Below are 23,589 nucleotides of genomic sequence, written 5' to 3'. Positions count from 1 at the left end.
TTTTTTCCCGACCCGCCGGTGACCAGTGATGGTACCGCCATTGGAATTTTCCGAGACTATTTCGTAATCGGTGAGTGAACTGTGAGTTTTTTTACTGATTATTTTTTTCATCCCAATTTCAACCAATCAAATGGTGGCATTTCCCGTCACGTGGTACAAGTAAGAGAGTTTTACTTCGGATATTTTTCGGATATTTCCCTGTTTGTTGCTAAGCAATGAAAATATCCGATAAACAATTTGTACGCGTTTCAAACCCCAAAACTGTCATTACAAAAAATCAAGTTCAAAGACTTTACCTCGACATGAGCAGATTTGGAGGAGAATCCTTGGAGATTATTGATTAGAAAATTAATAATAATGTTCCTAATAATACAGTGAAGGCAAAAGCCCCAATTTGGTAACAATTCTCTGCATTTTGTGCAGACAGAGAATATACGCTGGAGAAGCCACAACTACGAGTGAAAAACCATACTATATGACGTGAAATGCCACACATTTAATTGTTTGAAATTGGAATGAAAAAAATAATCCAGCCAAATACCCCTCGACCTTCAAAATTAATCGGATATTTCCCTCCAGTTTCCCTGCGTAGCACCGATCGGGATAAGATTCGCAGAAAAACCCTCGCGCTTCGCGCTCGGGTTTTTTAACCTGCGAACCTTATCCCTCTCGTTGCTACGCAACGAAACTCTCGGGAAATATCCGATAATTTTGAAGGTCTTGGGGTATTACTACTGAATATTTCTCCCGGTGTGAGTAGCATAACAAATTTTTTCAAAGAACAGAGCAGTTAAGAGGAGGAATCCAAAAGAGGTTTCTACCAAATTTGCCGGATGACATGTTGTTTTCGGAAGACATTAGATAAAAGATCTGACGTCAAAGTGAAATTGACACAAGGTGTTTGACCACTTCACTATTGAACTATTTTTTAAAATCGAGAGGATGTGGATTTTTTTTTTTGTGTTTTGTACTCTTCGTTGCCGTGCGAATTTCTGTTTTATTCCCGACGTAACGGTGTAATTATCGTGTGCGAGGGCAGTTAAGACGTTTTCAAGGACGCAGAAAGAATTATCGTTTGTTCTGAGCTCCAGGAAACTGATTAAGACGTTAATTTCCCGCGGATAATTTAGGAAGAATTGATTCGACTATTAAGAAATTTTATTTTCCGCGGAATACTTCCCCTGTAGCTGAGAAATATCGAGAGATTTTCGTCGTCAGATATGCGCAAAAATGTCGATTGTCCCATTCGAATAATCTCTCTCAGTTCTCACGGTAGGACTGAACCCATCACTTTATCTATTTCGACGATACCGTATCGACGGGTGAAGGGAAATGATCAGTAAAAATTGCGAACAGTTCACCTCCCCACTGGGATAATTTGACATTTTTTTATGCTCACGTGTCACTTCCGTAAAATTTCCTATACCCAGATTTCGCTCTACAATTACGGAAAAAATACGTAATTTTTATCTCCAATAATTATAATAAAAAATGTAATGTCTATTTTTATATGCAAAGTTTCCTCTGGAGGTGAAAATACCGGCGAAAATACATGCAAAAGATAGCAGTCATTGGGCAACAATTTTCGGTCTGTCGTGAGCGAAAGTGTTTGCACGAATTACTGGGAAAATGCACAGCAGAATGGCGGCTGCTTTCCCCCGCATAAAGAAGGTATCTAATCACTCGCTCCACAGTTGTATACACTGTCGACGAGCACGGGATAGGCACAAGGTGAGAAGAAAAAAATCAATCAAATGTGATTTTGCTTTCTTCAATAATCTGAAGATTTCACAGCAAAGCAAACAACACAAGTTGATGAAAAAAAAAATCTGATTATCATCGCGATGATAATTCAGTATAAATTCATGAAATCTGCGGATGGATGAAATGATTCTCATTGCGTGCTGGTGCAAAGACTCCTCGGAGGCATTACTAAATTACCCAGTAATTACATTTGGTTGATGTGGATGAAGATAGGATAATTAGACCGAACTAGTGTTTTTAATCCTCATCCCACTTATGTTTTTCCTACTATTAGACGCACGCAAATTGAAGTGGGTTTAGATGACAGACAGAGACAGTGGCAAATTCTTTTATTTCTCGTTATTCGTTTTAGTTCAACAACTGAAAATTTCACTGAAATGAAAACATGGAGATGTGTCCTGTGAATTTCTACGTTGTAGGCGACGGTTTATGTGTGTCGTCGGGGTTTAAGAGTCTAGATGCTCTTTTACATTCAGCAATCATATTTTTTTTCATCATACGCGTATGGAGGGGCCTCGTCAAGACGCTATGACCCATCGCTTTCACTTTGACTTACTGCCAAGTCAGGCGGGTCCCTTCGCCAATGTTAGGACAGTTATACTCTCTCTTATTTATGAAAATCCACACATTATTTATTTCACGGGAAATGTGTCTCTCGGTGTGATCTCCTTGTGGGGAGTGCTAAAACGCCAGGACACGCATGAAGAAATGCAATTTTAGCGATTTCCTTGTGAAACGTTATTGAAAATAGGTTGACAATTCACATGAGTGATTTCTGCGAGAAAAAAATTTATTACGACTCTAAATACACTACGTTTTTGTGTACAGCGTGCGTAAAATGAATGTCGAGTGCATAAAGCGAAGCTTTACACACAAAGAATCATTAGCAATATTATAAAATATTTTTTGAGCGGAAAAATCACGACAAAAAATTTTGTCTGTACGTTGTAGCGAAATTTAATTGTCAGGACAATCCTCAGTTCGTCTGAATAGATGGAGACGCTCAGGTTACGCTACTGATTCATTATATCTGTAATTACAATTGATTTTAACGTTACTCCATTTTTGTAATCTTACGATCGTAAAAAATGCAATTAAAACTGAATGAAATTGGAGAGATCGAGAGTTTAATTGTGGAGATTGATAAACTATTGCTTTCGAATTGACTCACATTTCTCCTCGATAAAGAGTTCACTTTCATGTTTCAGTTCATTTTGAAGATAATTCGAAATTAATGGGTTCGATAAGTTGGCAGTGGAAGACTGTCGTATGACCCCTTTTGCATCCTCTCTGAACCGCACTGGAAAGTCGGGTTACTATGGAAGTAATAATAACTACTGCTTGTATCAATGTGGAAGTTTATTAAACCGTGAGCCACTGGCATTCTTCCATGGTCTATTTATTCACATTGTTAATTATAAACAATCATTGAGGGGACAAACAGTAGTCTTTAAAACATCAAGAATTAATTGTTTGAGGACTCAATTAATGAAGCTTTTATAATAATGACCGCTGTTTCACTGTAGAAGACAGGTCGTGGGTAAAAATTACGGAATTTACAGTTCATTTACCGATTGCGAAATCGAAGTGAAAAATTGAAGTGATGGTATCATAATTTTCCGTAAAAATTACGCGTCAGTTTCATGACAAGTTTAATAGAAATATCTAGTTCGTCTCGGAAAAAATCGTTAGAATTTGTAATGAATCTCTACGAAATTTCGGATGATCAATGGATCCTCATAATTTTCACAAAAGTAGTGATGTGTTTTTGTTGTTAAAAAATAATGAAGACATTCGACTGCGTCTAAGGATCTGAGAATTTAAAAAAAGGCGACTGTGATGCTATCTTTGGGGGATAAAATCAGCAAATATGTTGTAATTGCTGTCGGTAATCGCAGAAGTGCTGGTAAAAAGGGAATCTTCTCAATCCACTGGTACTATAACCTATATTGTGAATATGTGCCATGTGCTTGTGTAACTGTAATTCAATTCTTTGTTTATTTTCCAAAATTTAAGGATAATTATTGAAATCTGGTTGGTAACAGTAAATTGATGTGATAATCATCTTAAATATTCTACGAACACCATAATCAATTCTTTTTTGAGCTCATCATTTGACTGCTTCATTAACCTGGATTTATCATGGTAAATATATATTCACAATGTTCCAGTTTTTCTCTGATTTTGGGTGAATAATCGTTCACTTGTAGTCAAATGTTTTTCTATCTATTTTTATCTGTTACTTTTTTCTTTTTTTGTAAGTTGACCATGAGTTTTGGTAACCAAGCAACGAAGGAGCCACAATATTTTTCCTGCTCAAACCCATTTTACCTCCGAAATAATCTGACGATCCTCATCTTTTGTATTCCCAGCACCTGGCAGTTAAATTCAGCCAAAATAATCAACCAGAGGTTATTTTTTCTCTGACAGTACGAAAGTCATGTCTCCCTTTTCCTGAATTTTTCAAGTAAACAAATGTTTTGATTTTTGATTAATTTGAATAAAGTCTCCAAAATGAGCAATTGTGGGAGAAATTTGCTGGGGAATTAGCAAAGTTGATCCGTGTCACATATTCTTATAATGAAGGCGAAAAAGTTTATCTGATATTTCCCCTAAAAGTGCTAGCTGTCACACTCCAGGGCATTTATGTTCAAGGAATGGTTGATAATTCCTACTGATTTCAAGTGGTGTTTGATGGGTTCCAGGTACTAAATGTTGCCAAGAAAATCAGTATTGAATACAGGAGACGACTATGAAGATGCCAACGGAAAAGAAACGTCAGCGTATCGAGAAAAAGCGAAAAAAAATGGCCGCACTATTGGAGATAACAAAATTAAATGATAAAGATAGAGAAGCTAGAGCACTAGGTCTAAAAAACTTGGTGAGCATTCCCAGAAATCATTTTTTCTTTTCGTCTTCAATCGAGGAACATTGCATTTGACATGTAAACAATTGAATATTTTCAATTAAAGATTTCTCCTGACGAATTCAGACGAAAATTCTCAAAGGAAAAAAAAAATGATATAACACTTGTAATTCTTTTAAATAGGAAATAGATTCAGATAGTCCCGAAACATCCTCTGAAATGTCAGCCCTGAGTCCTAGTCGAAAGCGGCCCTGCAACCACTCCTCAAGCGGACCACTTGCTTCAACACCAATAGGAGAGAAGCCTTCAGAAGTCGCTGAGGAACCAGATCCAGGGGCTAATAAAAAACCACGTCTCTCTGGGCAGGAGTACGCTAAACTCAAACAGGAGCTTCGAGAGCGAAAAAAAGTCCTTAAAAATATCCCACGATTTCGATTGAAGGCTGTCGGAGAAAACGCTAGTTTAAATGACAGCATAGGACCCAATGAGAGGATTCCAATATTCCTGGCAGATATCCAGCATCTCCTCATGTACTCTCTCCTGGGTCATCACTCACCTTTCTCCCCAGCTCGCTGGTGCCACCTGGAGAAGTTCAACAAAGTGTCTCATACCGTTGTCTTCGTGATCGAAGGACTCTCCATGTATCATTTTCACTCGTACGAATCTATTTTCACACATATAGGGAGTAATTTGGAGCATCGTTTGGAGATGGTGACGCCAGCTGCTTATGGTGGATCAGTTATTGAGGAATTGGCTGCTGTTCCTTTGACAGGTAACGATGGACAACACCTCTCGAATTAGATTAACTGAATTAGTAGATCAAAACTGCTTTAACACTTAGTGAAATCCAATTTTCAGGCACGCAAAGCAAAGCCCTGATTCAGCAATTCGGCTCGTTGGAAGCGGCGATGCAATCCACTGGAGACTTAGTAAAACTACTGAAAGTTGTCTTCCCCATGCGTCCTTCATTTCCGAATACTCATCCCAGCTCCCGGAACCTCCCTGTCACCGACAAATTTCCCCGCACCCAACTACTCCTCTCCCCCTGGCAGCTTGTTGAGGAGAACTATCCCCTGCCCCTCCGAGGAGGTCTTGCCGTCCGCTACAAAAACTACGTCCTCACCAAGAACGAGTATGTAGAGGCCACCCCCACATCCCCAATGTTCGGTCTCGACTGCGAGATGTGTCGCACAACGTCCGGTTTCCTCGAGCTCACGAGGATCTCGATAGTAGACGAGAAGCTGAACATTGTCTACGAGTCCCTGGTGAAGCCTGAGAATAAAATCACAGATTATCTCACTCGATTCAGTGGTATTACCGAGGAGATCTTGAAGAACGTCACAACAACTCTGACAGACGTACAAAATCATCTGCAAGAGCTTCTTCCTCCGGACGCTATTCTCGTGGGTCAGAGTCTCAACGCAGATCTCCACACCTTGAGAATGATGCATCCTTACATTATCGACACCTCTGTTATTTTTAACACGACTGGTGAACGCTACAGGAAGACAAAACTCCAGGTGCTGGCCCGAGAGTTCTTGAGCGAAAGGATTCAGGAGGGCAATCATGGGCATTGCTCGACAGAAGACTCCCAGGCATCGATGAAGTTGGTGCAGTTGAAGCTGGCTAATACTGTGGACTTTGGTGATGCTGTGTTGATCGGCCAGAGACAGCTGGAGGAGACCCTGAGAAAGCAGAAGCAGAAGGACGAAACACAAAAGTTTGGTGTTTCGATATTCAAACATGTGACGAAGGATAAGAGAACTGCTGCCATTGTTGGAACAGCTGATGTTATGAACGAGTATTCAAAATATTTAAAGTCCTCGAGTCTCCAGGTAATGGATGATGCTAATTATGATAAGAATGATCACGTGAGGTTGGTTCTCGCTGAGACGAATAAACAGACGGTGAATAGAGCAGCGCACATCGCTATGGAACATGCCCTTACATTCTGTCACGTTAAAATTCCCAACGATCATCTTCAGGTGGAGAACTTGGAGAGAACTTGTCGCGCTGTCAATAAGTGGATGATGAAGCTATGGCATCACATGGCCATCAATGGTCTAGCTTGTGTTGTGTTCAGTGGGGAGAGCAATGCTTCCAATGGGGCTTGTTTTCTTAATTTGAAGAGAGAACAGAGGTCTCTTCGTGCAACGCTTGATAAAAGTTGAGAGTTTGTAGAGGAGAATAATAAATGTGTGGATTTATTCGGGAATAAACGATTTGAGTGATTCATATTATTCCGAGACTGAATATTCATGCCTTTTGTTTAGGTGGGAATGTATAAATACAGAGCGTATCGTGAGTTGTCAATAAACATTTTATAGAACGTTTAATTCATTTTGATGGTGTCTGGTGAGGTGGATGAAAATCTATTTGTTTATGTTGGGTTGATATTCATTGCTGGAGGAGGTGTTTATGGCTGATGGGATTGATCATGGTGATGAGGGGGTAAATTAAAGGAAAACCTGGAAAACATGAGTTAGAGATTCAGAATAAGTTTTGCTCAGTTCAGTAGCTTTGATTACAAAACAAGTATGTCACATGTAAAAAATAAGGTTTTTGTTATTGTATAACTTTTCCGCTAACCATCGTGGATAAAGGATCATTGGAGATGGGCGTGAAGCGGGTGGTGCATCAGCCCTTCAATGAGGAGTCAATATGTTTCGATGTATTTCGCGAGAAAATCGATGGAACTACAGAAAAATGTTCACTCACTTATCGATCCAATAAAAGATCTTTACCACTAGATTTTTCATTTTTTAATGCTAAAATTTGATTCACAATTAATTTTTAATATTTTTCCCTACGTCGAAGTCACTAAGTCACTTATCCTTCAAGCTGTCGAACGATTCTTGGAGATAAAAATTCGTATACACATGTTGCAGCGCGAGCGAAAGGCGTAACTAACGCAATATTTCCCACGTACAATTTTTTTACTCCTCAATCTCAATGTATTGAATGATTTTTTGTTTAAATTCGTACCGTGAGTTTTTTTAAACAAGGAGGCAACCAATAGATCTCGACCTCGAAGGATAACTGGAGGACAATTTGCAGTACACGAGGAGCTGGGAACAGTCGCTCAATGACAGTTCAAGTGTCTGTTGTGTTGCCTATACCGGTGTTCCAGTTAATGAACCTTTGAAATAGTACAAACAATTTCATTTTAAAGATCGAAACGTGAAAGATAATTAAGGCAAAAATTAATATGAATAAAAATATTCTGGTTAAGTTTACTTTCGCTCGACAGTCTGTTATAATTAATAATAATGACTCTAGACCTTTTTCGCACGCATGTGTAATACACTCAACAGATGATGCAGATGATGTATCTGCAGGAATCTTTCCCGTGCAGATCAATGAAGTCTCATCTTGATTTTTCATACCAATGACAAAATTGAGATTCTTGACGAGAAGAGGCTGATGTGTCAGTTATAGAGCGTCTACTTTTTCACGGATTATTTTAGTGAAAATTTAAGAGACAAGATTATAAAAGTGCTATCCACTCCAGTGTTTATGAATGAGACGACTGTGAGTATTTGATAAAATTTATTAATTCTTGTTCCGAAGAGGTTTACATCTTTCTCATTGCTAAAGATTCAAGACATTGCTTGTTAATTAATTGTCGATTGTCCAAGATTCAAAATTTAAACGCTTTAAAATTGTTGATTATATCACAAGTAAAAGTATTAAAGCGATTGAACGAGACGATCGATTTGTGTTACGAATAAGAGAACTCGGTGAATATTTTCAATTTTGTTAGCTCTCCTTTCTGTTAAACATGGGGCATTTAATCGACTGCAACGCTGCGATTAATAACCGGCATCAGTCTCAATTAAGGGGTAAAGACATCCCGCAACGTTTCAAGCCCTTCGAACTATTCATTCATGTTTAATTGAGTCGCTCTACGTGCGGGTACTCTCACTTACGGAGATAATTGAGGAGTAGAGACGATTGAGATTGTTTTTGTTGAGTAATATTGGCAACGGCCTTTAACCGGGTACAATCGATCAGAGAGGGGAGTCGTTGCCTAGGTCCCGAAGGAGGCGTGCTAGGGGGAACTGGGTTTCCACCCCTGATGACCTACTTTCTCCACCCCTCGATGTTAGGTGAGGCCTGACAAGTTCAATACTTTGACCTACATTTTTTTCAAGGAATTGTTTTTTTTTCTTTCATTGTTATTCTTTTTCCACTGCAAGATGACTCATCTGACAATAGTTTTAATTGTGATTTGGTGTTTGTTTTTAATATCTTTTTATTTACATTGACTAAGCGACCTGCTCATATCAATTGATCATCTGAAAACTAGGTCATTGGAGACGAAAATATCGGAAGAACGTTGTCAACATTTCCACGAAAGAGTGTCATGGAGTTTAAAATTAAAATCCCTCAGTGTCACCACAACCCATCACCTTTCACTATTTCAATGGAGATATAATCGCTTGTCACCGATGGCTATCAACAGTTTTCTTTCTGTAAATTGACTGTGAGCCAGTTTATTGAATTGACAGTAGGAAAATATAGTAAATTCTCGATCATTTGCGTATCAATACAATTCACTACAAAAATGCAATCAAAAATATTTTCGACCGTTTTGGGGGATCGAAGGAAAATCAAATGAGCTCTTCAAAGAAATAATTAAATAAATCAATAATTAACTTCTTCATTGACACCCGATACATTCCTTCAAACCTCTTGAGCCCCTTAATGACTTCCAAAGACTTTGCATACATAACGTCCCATCATTGCCTATCACGAGCACTACCGAGTCGAGTAATTTCTTGGGTCGGGGCCAAGAGATCGAGGAGGAAAATTTCGGTCGTTTGAGTAGGTCAAAACCGCCTGGTGTCTCTATGGCAACACCCGGATCTTCTGCATTCACCCTCACTTTCATGTACTACCAATAAATCTTCCCCCACTCTCTCTACTGATCCTCAGGTGAAGTTCACAATTTGTTCTATTGTTTTGTTCGTGTTGTAACCTTGAAATAAGGGTTTCCCCCATTACATCAAACTACGTTTATTATTGGTCACCTTCCATTGTTAATGAGTAATAGTGGCCTTGAATAATGTCTGTCAACACTTAAATTTCATCGTGTGCGTGACCGAGGGAGGGGGTTGTACTTGACCCTTCAACAGTGGCGATACTTTCCTTAGTTTCGTGACGAGGAGACAAAATGTTTCGGGTCTATTTTGACTAGCGGTCAGTGTTCAATGAACATCACAAAATTGTAGGGAATTTGCGAATGTTTTACAATGACATTTGCTGTATGAAATTAATTAATTTGTTAATATTTCCGAATTCTAGTTATTCGCATTCTTTATGTCTTATCGACGTTCTGATAACAGACGTGCGAATTTCATTTAAATGTCTCTATAAATCAAATGTTCTCGAAGCTTGAATTATTTATAGAATGGCATCTCCTTGAGATTATCGCATAGAGAAAAAATGATAGTGTTCTGTTGGAGACTTTGGGTTCATCGAATGGACGACGGTAACACCAAAGTTAAATGCAAATTCCTCTCCTATTATGTCTTCACATAAACAATGGTCGACGCCGTAAGAATCGATTAAATTCGCTCCGTCACACTTGGTCTCTTTTTGTTTAAAAAAATGCCGACTATCACCGTGGATGATAGCGGAAAGGGCTGGTGAAGCGGAGGATCCAGGCGTCTGCGCGCCGCGACGCCGCAATGATACCCGGGGCTCTCTATGTATAGCCAATGGAAATAGGCCTACCCGAAGTATATTTGCGCCTGGTTTTCGTTCCATCGTGCGAATTATATTCCTCACTGCAGCCACGGTCATCGCTACTGTCGTACCACCACCCGGGGTTTCCAATTGAATATTTCACGTGGATTATCATTAGTTCGCTTCCTTTGATGCGTCAAACAATTCCGCGGATAATTCCATTTTTGTTATTCGTGAATAAACAGTGACATCGCAAAATAGTGGAGTGAATGCCCACATGTGAGGATTTATTTACGAGGGATGGAAGGAATTTGATTTTGAGGTACCAATCATTTTTTTCAGTTAAAAATGAAATCAGTTTCATTTAAGAGATTGAGATGGAATAATTTTTAGTTTCTTCAGAAATATTGAAAATATTTTCGATTAGGAGTCTTTATCTCTAGTCTTATGATAGACTTGGTAATATTTTAAATTTATGTTAGCACTTCTTCCTTGAGAGTTTTTTTTTTTTATAAATTTCAAATAAAATGAAAGAATTAAATACATTTGATAGACATTTAAAAACACGTAATTTATCCTATTTTTGCTAATGATTGAAATTAATAAATAATAATATTACTGAAATAATCTTTATTGTTGAAAAAAACAAAAAGAAAATGTTATTTATGTCGACACAGTAAAGAGAAAATAATTAGGTTCAATTGCATCGATAAGTAACGATCATAAATAATAGACATAAACTGCGGATGAGTTCAGATGCTTTCATGCACCGAGATCTGCAAATTTGCATGAAAAATTGTGGATCTCGGTCCAGATGAAACAGCCCGGTAGTTATATCTTCATAAATATTGAATCACCTAAACAAACAATGATTACTTATTTTCTTAAGCTCGAATACCTCGTCCTGGTAGCAGTATGTTTATTGTAGTTGATAATTATCTGCACTCATGCCTGCGTTTAATTATTATCGGGACAAGTCCCCGCGTATGTTCTGTTAACAAACCGTATTTCATCGGCTGTATTTTCATTCTTTATCGCGGTCTTATCTTCCCTACAACAATGAAGAAAAAATATGCATCGAGGTGCAAGGGGATCATCCACTGTGTTCATTTCCCAATTTCCCCGTTCTCATTTTTTGCTCCATGTTATGATTTCGCGGTACATTAGTTGGCAGTAGATAATTTCAGGCGTAGTCAGACTCCTAAGATATCGAGTGACTCAGACACGGAGAATCAGTGGAATTTTCATCATTTTCCTCTTGCCAAATGAAATAGTTCAGTAGCCGAGAGGCCAAGAAATAATTTCTGAATTGCTTTTTTTTTGGAAATTCAATAAACGATGATTGCTTTGATTTCCGGGTGAGGTTTCGCTTTGAAATGAATGTACCATCAATTTTGCAAAAAAAAGCCTGAAGCGTTGGAAATATTTCCCCAAATAAATAGCATACTCTTCTCCATTACAATAAACTCCATAAGTCATTCTTGCGAATAAGTTTGCATTGAAATGACGCACATGATCCTTCGCGCATTTCTCTTCTTTAATTAGAGAAAGGATTGGCTCACGAGAAAAATAACAAACAATTGATTTCGTTAATCGAGTTTTCCCGGAAATTACGACAACTTTAGGAAAAAAACGTTTCCAAATGTCTCAAAGAAAATAATATGACGCACCCCCGTATTTGGATGTGACCAGGGTCACGCAAGGTCGTGAGACTTGGCCCCTTGACATTTTCCAATGTCAATCCCATTAATAAAATTAATAAAATTAATAAACGAGTGGTAATCAAATTTTTACAACGAAAATATCTCCGACATTCGATATTTCTCATCACCTCCAAAATTGAAAAGTACAGAGATAGACATCTGAAAGTCTTTTTAATGGCTCATAAAATTTTCTATAAAAAGATTTATCAACATTTCTCCCTGAAAATATTCAAAGCTCAATTCGATACCAAATTTTTTTCAACTTTGAAACCACTGTTGAGAGATGCTGTTGTTAAAAATTGGATTAACAATAATAAGATTAGGTTTGCCGGAACACGGAAGGCTTGAGTCGTTCAGAAAGCTTGGGGTATTGGATCGATGGGTGGTGAGGGTCATTATAGCCCGAGCGGTCGTTGCCGTAGGCCCTCAACCCTCCCGAGGTCAACAGTTCGCTCGATATGTCCCGGGATTTTTGCCCTTAGTATCATGCCAATAATTTTCGCCTAGTGTGTGTACTGTGCCACGACGGAATGAAATTCTTTGGCTTCTTTTCCCTCTCATCTGAGGGAGCCAGAAGTATTGATCTACCCTTGCCTCCCCTCCACTGGCCCTCCAGGTACGTGTGGAGGGAGGACGTCTCCTCTGGAACGTGGGAGGGAAAATTCTCTGATTCATACTCACACGTGCGAATACTGGCGAAAACAAACGGGAGATCAAATGTCTTTTAACAACATAATCTCAATTTTCTGATTGTTATGAATTTTTGCGAAAGAGGTACTCCCCCAGTGATGAGTAATTGATCGGTGAAATCGTTCGGAAGAATTTTTTTACACAATAAAAATTCAGTGTCTGAGACTTTCTTCTGCGGACTCAATATTTCCCTGATTTTCCACCGCGCTATTGAGTAAATTCTACATATAAAAAAAATTATAGAGACGAGTTTTGTCAATGAATTGACAATTTTATTTCAAACTAAATATTAATAATCTAATTTTCATGGAATTGATGATTAATTACATCGAGAATGGCTCCAATGGCACAATAATTAGTTCCAACAAAATTTTTTCCGCAACGATGACATTTCGGAAATAATATTTACCCCATAAATCCTGCATATTATTTATTTGCGAATATTTTTACATTCAATTCTTCAGTGTAAAAGAATTCCATAAAAGCGATAAATTGCTGCGATCTAAATCATTCACTGACACATCAGGAATCAATCAATATCACCTGGAAAATTTCATAAAATATACTCTTGTTATCCCCCCGCTCCCTTCAACAGTCCCCCTTCTCCACCACCCAATGAATATTTCATACCTCTACCGACAAACTCGTATGACTAATCGTCTCAATTAATTCGCGATCAAGAATTTCCTGAGTTCGTTGGCACAACGCCGCTATCCTCATCATCATGATCGATAAAATTACCGCGATTATGTCAGTTGTCAGTTATCGGTATTACCTGCATAACGCAATGCGACATGTTTCAGGGAAAAAAAGGAGGTGAAAAAAAAAAATGGAAAACCATTATGCACGTCCTCGTCCGACATCTTTGCACACACAAGTAACCCCCTCCGACCAGTTAATTACCATTTATAAACGTAGCAAAACCGGACAATATGAACTTACCATGATATGTTTACTTGTTTCCCGTTTCAAAACCTCATACGAGGATTCGAAACGCTCCACTGTTATCGCTCTCTTCTGTTCCCCTTCTATTGTGTTGGATAATTACTACCGATGTCCGGAGAAAAATTTCTGAGAAATACTCTGGCGGTAGAAAGAGAAGAGAAGTGCAAAGTGGAAATTTAACCCCAACAGCATTAGGTTTTTTCATAACTCAGAGATTGCGATGTATCCAGCTCTGGGACTACAATTTTTATAAAAAATTTCTCTGTGTCTGGAACTATCGGGTATAATTTGTTGAGGAGATTCATGTGACATGTATCGAGTCAAAGAACCTCAGGAATGACACAGCCTCGGTCAATTGCATATTTTCCTTACCGGTGATACATAAACTTCAAGGAAGCATTTCCGTTGTTTCATTGTGCATCACGAGTCAGTGAGAGATGTCTGTCTGGGATATTCCATCATCACTGAGAGTTGTATAATAACGTCTCACTCTAAACATTTATTTCGGTTTACTTGAAAGTATTGAACAGGAATGATCAATCATGATTGGTTATTGGGAGCGAGTTCTCGAGAAAATTTGTAAGTTTTTTTATGGTACTTTTTTATCATGAAATACGTTTTAAAAAATTAGCAAAATTATTGGGATTTATTGGGGATATGACTAGAAATTTTCGAAGAACCATACCACTCCCCCCCCCTCATTCCTTTTCTGTAAATGCAATTCAATGTTGTGTTGCAGAGAACTAAAATGAATTTTATTTTCTATTAATGCTTATTGCTGTGTTTTATTGTAACAAAAAGAACAAAAATGATCTCGATATATTTCGAAAATCGTGAATAAGCGTGACTGTTAGAGTGAGCGGAAGTGTCACTACGTGAGGAGAAAGAAGGCGCGTGCGTACCACGCGCGACCGGTTTCCCGTTCTCCAATAAAGTGCAGATGACTCTGAACCCAAATAGCAGTTTCCAAATCTCAGTGTTAGCTTGAAATGTAGATTTAAATTTTGAAATAGAATTTTCGCGGTTTGCATTTTCCCCAATGAAAATTATTGATGAAAAAATAAAAGGGTTTTGAAGAGTCTGTTTAATGTATTTGAAGTTTTTCGCGCGCAGATCGTACGTAATATGTCACTTTACACACACTGAGGGGAAAATTATCGAAGGCTCTTCGATTCAGTGATATCCCTACTACCTAATTACTCCACTAATGCTGATTTAACGAGTTCAGATGTGTGTGTTTAGAATGAAATCACACAGTCTTTATAAAGCATTTAACAGCCTTGACTAACAATTAGTCCTGAATCTCCCCGATGCCTGATTTTCTTTGACTAAATCGAAAACAATATGTTTAACACATTTGTCCAATTGTCGGACAGCTCATAGCGTGCACAATTTATTCACACATATGTCGCATTGTTCGTCCTTAGTCGTGGCCTCAGTAGCCTTGGTATCATCCCTGGGACTGGTAGACAATTCATCTATTGTCCAAGGACCTCAGTCGATCACATTTGCCTCAATTTACCTCCAATTCTCCTCCAAGGTTGATCGATCTTTCAAATATTTTTTTTCCCCCCGTTCCACCTTTCTTCAATTTCCTTTCCCCTCGATAGCGCTCAGTCATTGCCTTCCTATAGTTTAAAATTGAAAAAAAAATTATTAACACGTGTGCTGGGTTTACGTCGGCCAACACGTTCGGTTGGTATGAATATAGAATCGTGAAATGCGGCGGAGTTGGTCGGCTGATTTATTAAAATCCATTCGGTTGTTTACAAATGTGGAAACTCAAAGGGGGAAATGAGCTGTTGAAGGCATCTGAAGACTCATCGGCCTGGAGATGACTCCAGACCCGGCAACATCTATTGCTTCGACGTTTATCGATTCATGTCAAGGACACTGATCTCTTCTCAAACAGATTAAATACGGTTATCCGAATTCTTTTTCGATTGGGTTTATTGGAATGAGAGTTCTCGTTCAGAGGTAATTTATTGCAGAAATGCGGACTCAATTCAATTAACAAATGCATTGGTCGGAATTAATGCAGCGGATGGGGGTTATTTTTGTAATCCGAGCGCGTGGGAGATTAGAGTACTTTTGAAGTTGAGTTAAGTTAATTACGGATTAGGTGCATTGCGTAGAGTAATTAGAGGAAATTTAATTTGGGTGATTAGGTTAATTTGCGGAGCTCACAGTGGAGACTGGCGCATGAGTCCAGGAGATTTTTATTTGCAGGGGATTAATTTATCATTTTTGCAAAACTTTTTGATGAAAAAGTGGGCTGACTCTATATTTGCCCGAGCCACTTATCACCGAGGTAATTCAGTTTTTAGCGGGATGAGGGGAATGGATTTGCTCAGTTTTACTACTTCAATTAACAATGCATTGGCGCAATTAGTAAGTTAGTAGCAATTGTTCTCGTCGGACATTTAAATGTCTGTCGGGTGAAGTAATGTGTATGTTTGAGTTGTGTATATCCTTGCCATCAGTCGTTGTTTAACATTTTTCTCTCCCGTCGTTCACTTTTAAAATAATTACCTATTCTTTATTATCAGGCGGTTATTTACAGCCAAAGTATTTCGAGAAAAATATTTGCAAAAATTTTACGATACAACAATCATTAATAATGTTATTTGCTTGCGAAAATTTCTGATCTCAGCAGAATTATCTCTAAAATTATTGAAAGAGTTCTGTCAGTTGCTTAAAAAAATTGTCAATAGCTTTTTTTGCATTGCCTTAGTAACATTTTTTTGGCGTTTTTTTTCTAGTATTTTAACTGATGACTCATTTTCGAATCAATTACTCGAGAAAAAGAATGAAGTTGTTTTTAGGTGAGCAAGAAATAGTGGAATGGTTGTATACCCACATGAATATTTTATCTCAACGGCGGAAAGATCAGAAATAAAAAAAGATCATGTGTCCGACAGAATCAAGCTCCATTGATGCTTCGGGAATTAACACAAACTCATTTGAAATGGATTTTTTTTTGCTCTTAACATCATAAATAGCGCGCACGAGACTATATTGACCATTGTACTTATCACGCTTTTTAACGCGAGTATTCACACATGATTACTGCATCGCCGACAATTTTCCGTAGCCAGGGAAGGAAGAAGACAAAGGCATATGCCGTGTCTGCACCTGTTCATATTTAAGAAAGATCCAAGACTCGGGATCTTTTATGTTCATAGCGTCCACCAGTGCCAAAGGAACATTGACGAGATGGTTGTATTATTCCATCGAACGCGTAAGGTAATTTCAGTCGAAAATATTCAGTTCACGATATTCAAGGCTTCTTGACTATTTTGTCAGATTCTTCCCTAACATTTGTTCTCGTTGAACATTGTATTTTTCTCATTAATAATAATTTTCTCTAAGCTTTACAAATTTAGTCTTTAAAACCCTTGAATTCATACTTTAATCTCCTGTGGAAAGCACAAACCTCAGAATATTTTTTATTGCGGTAACAAAAAAATAATAATTATCGTCAGTCAACAAATTCAAGAAGTAAAATTTTAATAAACAAAGAATAATCTTGACCTGAGGAAAAATCCTGTCCCTCAGGGAACAAAAGAAATCTGTTCATCATCCACCGAAGACCTTTTTTTGCCCACGTACTTCTCACCCAGAAACATTTCTCCATTTACTCCAAATGCCCACATGTTGTACATTGTATCCCCCATTTTAAAAGTCCTAAACCCCAAAAAAAAACAATACTCAAATACTCAAGATGTTTAGAAATTCGTCAGAAACCAATAAAAATGTCGTCAAAGTGTCAGAGCACAATGAGCTGTTTCATCCCCTTGATGCTGCACAGGCTCTCTGTTTCTCAAAACCTCCCAAAAAATTGGTTCCACAACGACTTCAACCTGTGTCTCAAACCTAATAATTTTTCTCCCACTCGCTGCCCCCCTCAATTTCTCCACCCATCTCAAAAACTAATAAGAGCGGGTAGAAATCCTCAGAACGCATTCCACATTTATTCATTCACAGTGGCACTGCGGTCCTTCAAGTATGTTTATAAACAGGCGGATAATAACTCCTACAATCGAGTCTACACGCAACTCCAGTCATCGTCGATGTCAGTACTGAGGACTGACTCATTTGGGTTTAAAGGAAAAAAAGGGGGAGTGCGAGGTTTGTAACAAGATCGATGGGATTTCTCAGTTAGTTCGTGGGTAGTTGTTGAGTACGAGGGGTGCGACAATTAAACTGAGCTTTTCACGCCACCAATTCAATAATTAAGAATAACTCAATCGGGAGAAGAGAGAGAGAGCAAAAATTTCGTGAAGAAAGATGTTATATTATTGCAGTGAATTTTGATTCTACTAATGGTGCGGAAAGTGTCACGGGTGGATAATTCGAGCCCTCGATGTATCGATAACGCAACGATAATTGCAATGCGTCGGTCAGGTAAACCCATTTACTCGGCCAATCGCCAGTTCCGGTTGAAATCTATTAATAGGTTTTTTTACGAACTGTCATGACGCGTCGCGGGTTTTTTTTTTGAAAAGGGAAAGATTTTTTATTTTTATCGATCCACGGTTATCTGGTAAACATTGCCAAACCCTTGTATGATTTAGATAGGAAAGACGGCTCATCACCAGCCCAAACGCCGGTCTCGTGTGTATCGGCGTGCAACGCGCAATGTAATCGATCGATATAAAATTCTGATATAAGTTTTATTATTAATGCGTAAAAATATCAGACTGAAACGTGATGATAGGGAAACCCGGGAGCCAGCGATATCTATGATTCATTCGCACTCATTTTTTTAAACGTCCGTGTTTGTCATGAATGAAAGAGTTACGGTGACGGCAATTGGTGAAATAGGATTGAAGGCTTAGTAGTTGTGGGATTATCTTCGGATTTAGTGATTTGAGGGCGAAATTGGAAAAAATATTTTCGATGGGAAATTGTGTCAGCAACAAAAAAGGTTCTTTAACATTTTTTCTCTGATTATTATTTTCCAGGTCGTTTTGTGTATGATAAAATTGTAATTTTTTTCGTGGACCGGAGTAATTTTTAAATTAATTTTGGAAGGAGCGATTTTGGAAGCCAGTTTCGGACAGTTTTAATGTGCAATAATCCTGTCGGTTGAGTGATTTGAGAAGTCAAGAAGGAATTAATTCTCCAGAAATGCACTTAATTAAGAAAAAAAACTGTCGGATAATTTTACATCGAATATTATAAAATGTTTTGAGCAAAATAATCTCCCCCTAAATGACGTGGTTTTGGCGCCATTTGAATTAGATTCCATTTAAATTATCATTCTTCAAATATTCCATTAATGTCTCAGACTTTGGATTTACCTCAGTCTTGTAGAATCAGGGTCTAGACATTGTAAGTACTGTTCTCTGTATGAATATCGAATCCTTACGATTATGTAATGTCTTCCGTCCAGGGAAGAACGTGGGATGTCGTTTGGAGACCGAGGGAACCCTGGGAATCCCGAGGAATAGATTGTATCCTAGGAGGATTATCCCATTATCTGGTGTTGACGGATTTACAGGGATGTCTAGGGTGCCATTGATACAGACAACGACGGCAGACGGCGAGAATGATAATCCGCATAATAGAATTATTTTGGAGGTAAAACTATTCGCAGCTGAGAATTTCTATTTTAATTTGAAAAATTACTAGACGAAATCAGCCCAACAAAATAAAGTATTCCCTATTACTAATTAATTATTCACAAACATAACTAACATTTTTGTATTATTCGTAAAATATATATCATTTTCAAATAACTTTCAATCTGTCATGAAAATATTTTAGGACTAGAAGAGTCTAATTATTTATATAAAAAATGTTTAACCAGGTTGGCTTACCCGGTGATACCTGGAAATACAGCGTAGACCGTCAAAGTCTCGCGGAGAAGTCCGAGTGGTTTCGGGCCCTGTTGGTGGGACCATTTGCACCACCACCAAGTGATCCTCCTCCCACAGTGGCACTGCCTCATGTCGACAAACGAGCGTTTGATAATCTGTTCAGTCACATTCGCGGTGAACCGGTGAATTTCAGCGGTGTAATGACGGCAAGGGCCACCCTGGATATTGCCCACTACTACTTGTGCCCGGAATTAGCAAAAATGGCTGTAGATTACCTCATTAAGAACCTCGATTCCTCCTCGGTTCTTGCGGTTTATCATGGCCTCTATCTTTATGCACTTGGGGATGTGGATACGGAGGAGAGGGTGCCCTCGACGCTGCCACTGCCGGGGGACGATGCTAATGAAATTGGTGAGCATAAAAAATGATGGAGAGGGTGACGAAATCTGGAAGAGCTTTCGGTTAAATGGAGATGATACGGTGGGTAAAATTTCAAGGAGAAATTCTGCGTTTCATCAATGAAGATCTGGTCACTTGGTTTGAGCAGATATTTTTTATCACGCGGTACGGAAAGAAATTTAAATAACAATTACGTGGAGCTTCCGTAATTTGCAAGCGAAGCTAAAGCTCCGATAAAAGTTACGTAAGATTCAATTAACACTGGGGAGCGCTCAGTATTTTTTTACGGTTTCTCCGGTAATTTTTATCGGACTTTTGTTCTCACTTGAAAATTATGAAACTCTCGGGTGATTTTTATTTAACTATTTCAAACCGTGTGTGAAAAAATAATTTTTCATAAACATACGGTTCGATCGTCTATAAGGTTCCTTTGCGCTCGTTGTTCTAAAGTGTGTTTTTACCCTGAGAATTATACAATTTTTGGGTTTGTCCCAGAAGTCCTTCACGAGACACAAATTCTGTTCCCTCTACACTCAGAGAGAGAGAGAGAAATTGTTTCTGTGAATGAAATTCCCTTGCCACAAGCAAATGTATACAAATATTGCCATAGTAGACGTGCCTGGCAAACGCCATTTTTTAGTCTACTTCCCATAAATTACCTGACTTTGACTTGGCGCCATGCCGAGTCTACGAAAATTCTTCAAACCGAAAGACGTGCAATAAAGGACCTTTCCATGATTATTTCGGTAGGACCGTTGCCCCATTGCTCGTCTCCAGCCCCCCAATTTTTACCATGTGTTGATGGTCTATTATATCATTCTTTCGAAGGACAATGACAAATTTTCCCAAAAATAAAAATTATCCAGAGATAGCCGTCTCTTATGACATGGGAGGATGATACTGTCTCCAGACCTGCTAATCGATTACGATTACGATTAGCAGTTCTGGAGACAATATCATCCTCCCAGCAGGGAATCGAAACCGAGAACCTAAACCTTTTGTCTCGGAGATTTAACCAAGTATTTAATTTCCAGCCGTAGTCTGCACCAAATTATTGTTGACCTGTTTGTCTGTCATCGACGGGGCTCCAGACGATGTGCTGCGTCAAGAGGCCTTCGAGGAGTTGAGCATACAAGAAGTTGCCAAGCTCGCCCAACGTGATGATCTCAAGCTCGCCAAAGAGAGCGTTTTATTCGGTGCTTTAGATAGATGGGCCGCCTCAGATTGTCGAAGACGTGGAGTAGAGCCCAACGTCTCCAATAAGAGGCACGCCCTGAGTGATGATGTCTGGTACAGCGTCCGGTACCTTCTCATGGATGACAAGGAGTTCATTGAAGGACCTATGGCTAGTGGACTCCTCAGTAGTACAGAGTCGGCGACCATCGTAGCGAGGATTCTGGGACATCAGCAACAACGAGAAACTGAAACGGTAAAGATTACCAACATGTTTCAATCAATTGTTTAGAATATTCCTAAACAGCCAATCGAATTATCTAATTTATCGGTCGCTTGTATCATCAGTTTCTATCTCCGAAGGAAGAATTAGTCTAGTTCTCCGCATATAAATATTTTTTTTATTATGTTATTATTTCTTGAGAGTGAAGTAATCGACTATCATGTTCCCCGTATTGCATTCACATTCTTCTATTGTTAACACTGAACATCTGATGTAGTTTAGTAATTACCGCCATTAAAAACTCGGGTCAATAGACAGCTCCTTTCTAAATTGAACATATTCAGAACTAAAGATAATAGAAATGATCCGTAGGTTCCATTACATATTAGTTCTACTGATATGCGTTCCTCAAAAGACATCGGATTTGACCCACATTATCCGTCTGAAGGGTCAGGTAATAAGTGGAACCCATGAGTAAGGGGTAAAGTCTGATCAATTTGATATAAGCCCTACCTAGACACTCTCTTTAAGTGGCGTTTCCTCTTAATCACTTGTTTGCCGACATGACCACAGGGTGTATCGATGTCTCCCCAGACAGAAGATTGCTCCGCCGCTCTAGAGCATTGCAAACGTAAAATACTATGACAGTAAATTTGCATAAAACTGGATCCATGCCGGAGGTGGGGACATTTTCCTCCTCTGGAGTTGGACGCGCCGGAGCGCACCTTTTACAACCCCAGTTGTATCCCTAGAACGGGAGTCCCCCGTATGTGCTTTATCTCATGGCGCCTGCTCAGACAGATCCCTTTCCACTCCCCTCAGTGAGACACTTTGTGTCGCCCTTAAAACAAATAATTAATTGTTTAATGTGACAAATGGGGAAAACCGTAATGTGATGCTCAAGCTGGGGCGCAGGTAGTTGGTTTGGACGCCCGGAGACGGAAGGAATTACATTTATAGGTTTTATCGAACCCTTGAAGACATTGATGTCTAGACACATTTATGGTTTGAAGTTTTATCAGGCCATCAGTTTGAAAGATATTTTATAAAATTATAACTCTGAAATTTTTGTGATGGCATCAAAATATGTCACCGGAGAAAGGATTCGATGAATATTTTAATGTCAATGATGCCATGTCTCTGCAAAATCCCCCGATCTCTGTATTTTTTTGATTGTTGTTAGTTTTTTATTAATCCAGAGGTTGTGTGCAAAAATTTGATGTTATGTACATCGCACGTTGCGCAGATATTTGTAAAATATTATTGAAAGTATCAAATAGTAATGGATTCGTTTTATTGCAGGTGCAGAATCAAAATATGCCGTATCGCTTATCTACAACTCCCAGAAGACGCAAATCTCCGTCGAAAAAAAAACCAGCGAAGAATAAATCAAAGAGCTCGGGTATGAAACCCGGGAAAAAAGAATGCGAGGACAACAAAAAAAATCGCAGAAAAGAGTGCGCTAGTCAGAGCCAACGCGTTTGTTCGCGCGTTGGTGATTTGGTTGTTCGTGTTCTCGCTTGTGTTTTTGACTGAAGAATATTACACCTAGAATGATTGTTAGACTAATCAAACTGTTCTTCTAATTTCAATTGAGCCAAGTCGTGAGGGCAACTTTACCAATTATTTTCAGACTGATGGTCTCGACTTGATTTAACTAATTGATTTTAAATATACGACATTTTATTACTGTTGATCTCAAGAGAGACTTAGAGCAATTCTGGTTGATTGATTCAATGCCACCGATTTTATAATGAAATATTTTTAATGTTTTTATATGATGATAATTGCGTCGAGATGAATTTTCACGTAATTTTATTTTTAAGTTCTTTACGACGTTAAGAGCCAATCGCTGTGACCTATAGTCTACTTGTATTTTTTGGTATTCTTTTTGTAGGAAAATTGATTATTATATTTTTTGATCATCATTAGTGAGAATCGATTCATTTTTGTGGTCTATCATTAGCTGGATTACATGTTAAATGTTGATATTACGCAATCAGTTCGTTGTATTCATGGTTGTTAAGAGTATAACAATGTTTAAACTTTTAATAGAAATGTGAAATTTAATAGATAGAGATAATATTTCATTATTTATTGCATCGTTTAATTGAATTTCACATTCGATAGATGAATTTGATTATGAGTTATTATTGGATATGGTGATGTAAATTGATGGATCGATCTAATACAATAAATCATTGAGAATATATATGGTTCCTGGAGTATTACTTCATTTTCTGGTAATTGCAAGTGAGCCTGCACTTTTGTTAATGATAATGAGTAATAATTGCATACGAACCGTCTGTT

General features: G+C 38.4%; 2 protein-coding genes across 10 annotated transcripts; both read left to right on the top strand.

Annotated features, from left to right (window-relative positions):
• Nucleotides 1-3,690: 3,690 nt before the first annotated feature.
• On the top strand, nt 3,691-7,379 carry Rexo5 (RNA exonuclease 5). 3 transcript variants are annotated; one of them, XM_064135047.1, is made up of 5 exons: nt 3,691-3,909; nt 4,027-4,175; nt 4,470-4,645; nt 4,814-5,402; nt 5,489-7,379. In XM_064135047.1, exons 3-5 carry the CDS (start codon nt 4,517-4,519, stop codon nt 6,799-6,801), a joined length of 2,031 nt encoding a protein of 676 aa, XP_063991117.1. In that variant the 5' UTR covers nt 3,691-3,909; nt 4,027-4,175; nt 4,470-4,516; the 3' UTR covers nt 6,802-7,379. The 3 variants fall into 3 exon arrangements, with proteins under 3 accessions (XP_063991117.1, XP_063991107.1, XP_063991098.1); XM_064135037.1 differs by having other exon boundaries at nt 4,027-4,231; XM_064135028.1 differs by lacking the exon at nt 4,027-4,175.
• A 112-nt stretch (nt 7,380-7,491) lies between these two features.
• LOC135169820 (BTB/POZ domain-containing protein 6-like) lies at nt 7,492-23,491 on the top strand. 7 transcript variants are annotated; one of them, XM_064135200.1, is made up of 5 exons: nt 7,492-8,161; nt 19,058-19,245; nt 19,475-19,895; nt 20,918-21,312; nt 22,582-23,491. In XM_064135200.1, the coding sequence occupies exons 2-5, from the start codon at nt 19,168-19,170 to the stop codon at nt 22,813-22,815; spliced, it is 1,128 nt and encodes a 375-aa protein (XP_063991270.1). In that variant the 5' UTR covers nt 7,492-8,161; nt 19,058-19,167; the 3' UTR covers nt 22,816-23,491. The 7 variants fall into 7 exon arrangements, with proteins under 7 accessions (XP_063991270.1, XP_063991241.1, XP_063991260.1 ...); XM_064135171.1 differs by lacking the exon at nt 7,492-8,161 and adding an exon at nt 8,567-8,739; XM_064135190.1 differs by lacking the exon at nt 7,492-8,161 and adding an exon at nt 10,405-10,643.
• Nucleotides 23,492-23,589: the final 98 nt, after the last annotated feature.

Source organism: Diachasmimorpha longicaudata, chromosome 1 (assembly GCF_034640455.1).
Source record: "Diachasmimorpha longicaudata isolate KC_UGA_2023 chromosome 1, iyDiaLong2, whole genome shotgun sequence".
Classification (NCBI taxonomy): Eukaryota; Metazoa; Arthropoda; class Insecta; order Hymenoptera; family Braconidae; genus Diachasmimorpha; species Diachasmimorpha longicaudata.
The sequence above is the reverse complement of the archived record's forward strand: the minus strand, read 5'-3'. Positions and strand labels throughout refer to the sequence as shown.

What these genes read in the sequence shown, in the direction of transcription:
- Rexo5 (XM_064135028.1), top strand. Translation starts at nt 4,517, where the DNA reads ATGAAGATGCCAACGGAAAAGAAACGTCAGCGTATCGAGAAAAAGCGA. An exon ending in CACTAGGTCTAAAAAACTTG is followed by an intron (nt 4,646 to 4,813) that starts GTGAGCATTCCC and finishes TCTTTTAAATAG; the next exon opens with GAAATAGATTCAGATAGTCC. An exon ending in GGCTGCTGTTCCTTTGACAG is followed by an intron (nt 5,403 to 5,488) that starts GTAACGATGGAC and finishes TCCAATTTTCAG; the next exon opens with GCACGCAAAGCAAAGCCCTG.
- LOC135169820 (XM_064135154.1), top strand. Translation starts at nt 17,985, where the DNA reads ATGGTGCGGAAAGTGTCACGGGTGGATAATTCGAGCCCTCGATGTATC. An exon ending in AATTGCAATGCGTCGGTCAG is followed by an intron (nt 18,067 to 19,057) that starts GTAAACCCATTT and finishes TCTTCCGTCCAG; the next exon opens with GGAAGAACGTGGGATGTCGT. An exon ending in ATAATAGAATTATTTTGGAG is followed by an intron (nt 19,246 to 19,474) that starts GTAAAACTATTC and finishes ATGTTTAACCAG; the next exon opens with GTTGGCTTACCCGGTGATAC.